At 35.9% G+C, this 4,316-nt stretch overlaps 1 protein-coding gene across 1 annotated transcript; it reads right to left on the reverse strand.

Annotated features, from left to right (window-relative positions):
- Positions 1–662: 662 nt before the first annotated feature.
- LOC134267914 (uncharacterized) lies at positions 663–1,799 on the reverse strand. The gene has a single exon (XM_062750120.1). The coding sequence runs from the start codon at positions 1,797–1,799 to the stop codon at positions 663–665; it is 1,137 nt and encodes a 378-aa protein (XP_062606104.1).
- Between the last annotated feature and the right edge of the window lie 2,517 nt (positions 1,800–4,316).

Genomic DNA, 4,316 nt, shown 5'->3' on the forward strand with positions numbered 1-4,316 from the left:
ACGTCATCGTATGCCGGTGAAGGGCTTCAAATTTAGACCTATACTCGGCACTCAGGGCCATTGAGCAGTGAGAGTTCTTTATCGTGCCAGCGCCTGCCGTGACACGGGACCTACGTTTTTAAGGTCATATCCGAAAGACCCGTGACTTTCACTTCTGATGCCGAGCGCTTGGCGAAGGAACATTCACTACCTATTTTTACGTCTAAGGTTTGACGCGGCGCCGGGAACGAGAATCGAACCCGGACTCCCGATCACGAAGCGAACGCTCTACCACTAGGCTACCGTGAACGGTGTGTGAAGATTGAAGATTAAAATTGATAACCTTTCATTTGGGTTACTGCTTTATCGCTAGCCAAGATTCAAATACTCTACAACGTGCGAAAGAGTAGTTTTTGGTTCGGAAACCCTTGGCTAGAGGTATAGATATGAAAAATTATCGAACTAACAAAATAAATTGTGTAACAATCACTCATTCAAGAAAGTTACATGTATTCGGGAAACACTTTTTTTAACAGACCAAACTTTTATTAATTCAATCCTGTTGTTAATTCATCCTAAACAAAACTGACAAAGAAATAAATTTGAGTAATAAGACGGAATACTTTCTGTTTATTTTGTCAGTAATTATAAATTCATTTAAAACACAAATTTTGCCATTCATTTTATCTACTGATTATATGTTCCGCACATTTCTCAATCACTTTAATTTTTCCACCTTCATATTCGGCTACCCATATGTTTCCTTGCAGGTCGATGCATAACCCAGTTGGCTTACACAAAGAATCTTCACCAACACGGCGTATACAGATTCCACGCTTATTAACGATATGGAGATTGTTGTTTCTGAAATCAGAAACAATTATGTTTCCATAGCGATCACAGTCAATACCGCGTAGATTTAAATCTTCTTTTCCCACTCCTTTGTAAACAAATCTTTTTTCTTTGTTTTTTTTAATGCAACGCACCTCTGAATAATTATCTGATACACATATGTCGCAATCGCTCATTTTGTTTTCTGCAATGTAAATGGGGTTAACAAAAAGATTATCTCCCTTTTTGTTTTGGAAATATTCACCCACATTGTCTCCACTCATATTAAGACACACGACTGCTCCCCTTTTTTCTTTTTCACTTTTTAAACACAAGTAAACATGTTCGTTGTCTGAAAATGTTAATCCATTTAAGTCCCAAAAAGAATCTAATTTGCCGAACTTTTCTGGTTTCATATTTCCAGCGATGGTTGTTTTAAACAAGTCCTTCAGAGAGGTAAACAAAAGTACATCTGAGGACGGCGAAATGGCAATGTATTCTGGGTTATATCCCAAACACGGTAACACTGATTTTCTTTCACGTTCGATTCGGAATAATGATGCATTATTTTGTGCACTAAAGATCATCGCACCTCTAGGTGCGCACACAATATCCATTAGAAATTCAACTTCAGTGTTTATTTCCTTCACTTGTATCGATTTCAACATCTCTTTTTCTTCAATGACTCTTTCTGGATAAAATTTACCATAAGTTTCCTGGAAAACTGTGCCAATAAAATCCTCTAATTCTGACCTTTTTTCTGACATCATTTTGTCAACTGAATCGTCAATTATTGCAAATGAAGTGAAGTTTCTTCCGTAGCAGTTTGTTTTCCAGTTGTCATCATTAAATGCAAGAATATCTTCAATTGACTTATCGGGCTCTTCCATCTTTAATTCCAGTTCTTTAATTGCAGAATCCAGTTGTTGTTTCCTTCTCTCGATTTTAGCAGGACTGTTTAAAAGATTCTTTTTAGCATTATCTCTCATTTCTGAAATCGACTTTTTTACTTGGTCAATTATTTTTTTTTCAACTGCATTCAAAAATCTTTCACAAGAAACATTTTCAGTTTTTGATAATCCATTTAGTTCCCTTTGTCTTTTCTTTATTTCAAGACCTATCATGTCTTTATAATTTTGTATGGTATTATGTTTTTTTTTAATTGCATCTTCTAATCTAATTAAGGAATGTTTTTCACCTATGTGTTTCAAAATGCAGTGCAGACACACAGGTATGTCACATGCCTCACAGAAATGCTTGCAAAAATTGTCAACAGCAACATGATTTGCACACGCGATCTCGATACGTTTTAGTCTATGTTTAATTGTACGGTCATTACCCTGAACCATCTGTTCCTTCCAACAATTATCACAATGAAATCTACGGCAAGTGAAACAGTAAAATTTTGATCCATATTCTGAACAAAAAGTACATTCTTCTTCTGATTTACTTTCAGCCATAGATGCATAAACTAAATGAATTCTTTTTCTAATAACACTGCTCCTGTAATAAAAAAAACAACAAAAGTATCCTGATTCACAGTAATACATTCAATATCATCTAGCAGCAATTCAACCAGACACTTCAGAAGAACGTAGCCTAACGAAAAATGCACTATCCGTGTTTGTTTAGTTAGAGCATGTGGTGATTTGTCACAGAGGGAAATATATAGAATGTTCTATATCAATTATATCCTAGTGGCGTGATCAAGTCGATAAAATGCCAGGTAAACTTAAACTAGCAGACGATAATTTAAAGTCTCTCTATTCAAAAATTTATAAAGCACGCATAACTGTAATACAAACCTGTAATACCTGTATGTGCATGAATTATTTTTGTTCCTCTATTCAAAAATTTATATAGCACGCATAACTGTAATACAAACCTGTAATACCTGTATGTGCTTGAATTATTTTTGTCCTCTGCTTGAAAAGTGGGGGATATTAATTTGGGTTTGTCCGTCCGTCTGTCCGTCTAGCTGTCAGTCCGTCCGTCCGTCTTTCTAATCTGTCTGTAACGCTTTCGTATCCACACGATATCTCGAGAATCCTTTGAGCTTTTGCAATGAAACTTAGCATAGCAACTCCCTATGGAATAAAAAAGACCCTATTGATTTTGAGGTCAAAAGGTCAAAGGCCAAGGTCATAAATAAGCAAATTCTGTCTGTTATAACACTTTCGTTTCCAGATGATATCTCGAGAACAATTTGAGCTTTTGCAATGATATTTTACATAACAACTCCCTGTGATCTAAGGAAGATTGGTATTGATTTTGATGTCAAAAGGTCAAAGTTCAAGGTCGTAAATTTACACATTCTGTTTGTATGAAACACTATCATTTTCGGGCGATATTTCAAAAAGATTTTGAGCTTTTGCTATGTAATATTATACTAAAACTCCCTAGGATCTCTTTCATTCATCTCAAAGTGCCCTGCCCCGTTTGTTTTATTAGTATTTATTGTATTACATGTCGCTATTTTTATCACAGGGTCATGAGGAGAATTAAAACAGGTTCTCGGCGGAATTTATATTCTTATTACATCTATTAGATCTGTTTAATAAAGGTTAAATTAGACACCATGCATTGCGTAAAATTTTGACAATATTGAACGTGAATATATACATGTATGTCACTTCATGTTTGTATACAATTGTGCTATGTTACAGCGGCTCCGTGGTCTACTGGTATGTTTCTCGCTTCAAATGTGAGAGGGCCCGGGATCGCATCTCGGACGGTCCATTTTTTTCTAAATACTTTTATTTTTTTACTAGTGGTTAGAGCGTCTGCTCTAGAGTCGCGAAGTAAGGAGTCAATCCTTACGTCGCGGGTTCGAATCCCACTGTGGGACGTGGAGACCGGTCCTTCGGATGAGACCGTATAAACCGAGGTCCCGTGTCGCTGTAGGTGCTGGCACGCCTCACTGCTCAAAGGCCCCGAGTGCCGAGCATAGGAAATTTGTAGCCCTCCACCGGCAAGTGGTGGCGTCTCCATATGAGTGAAAAATTCTCGAGAGGGACGTTAAACAACATACAATCAATCAATCAATCTTTTTTTTTTCCTAAACGATAGTATTCAGCATGTGAATTGAAAAATTAATAAGGTCTGCCTTGTACAAACTCATAATATCATCATTACAGTGTGATAAATATTCCATATAAAAAAGAATCTTCTACACACATAATAAAGAATAATCCATCAAACCTTTATATCAATATTGGCATATTTTATTTGCTTACATTGTATACTGTAAATCACTTTTTATTCGCGAGGAATTTATTTTCGCGTAATTACGCGAGACAGTATGCTAGCAAAAATTTCATTCTCGCGTATAAAAGAATTCCTTAAGATTATATAGAGCAATGACCACAATTCGTGAAAATTTTGTCTCTCCAATAAAGATTCGATGACTATCTCGCGAAAATAAGGTGTCGCGAAAATTAAGTGATCTACAGTATATATATTTGTATACATTTAAGAGCCATTCTCTGTAATGATTTGAAATTTTA

This window comes from Saccostrea cucullata, unplaced genomic scaffold (genome assembly GCF_032062105.1).
Source record: "Saccostrea cucullata isolate Sc308-1 unplaced genomic scaffold, CSIRO_AGI_Scuc_v1 ctg1523, whole genome shotgun sequence".
Classification (NCBI taxonomy): Eukaryota; Metazoa; Mollusca; class Bivalvia; order Ostreida; family Ostreidae; genus Saccostrea; species Saccostrea cuccullata.

What these genes read in the sequence shown, in the direction of transcription:
- LOC134267914 (XM_062750120.1), bottom strand. Translation starts at nt 1,799, where the DNA reads ATGAGAGATAATGCTAAAAAGAATCTTTTAAACAGTCCTGCTAAAATC.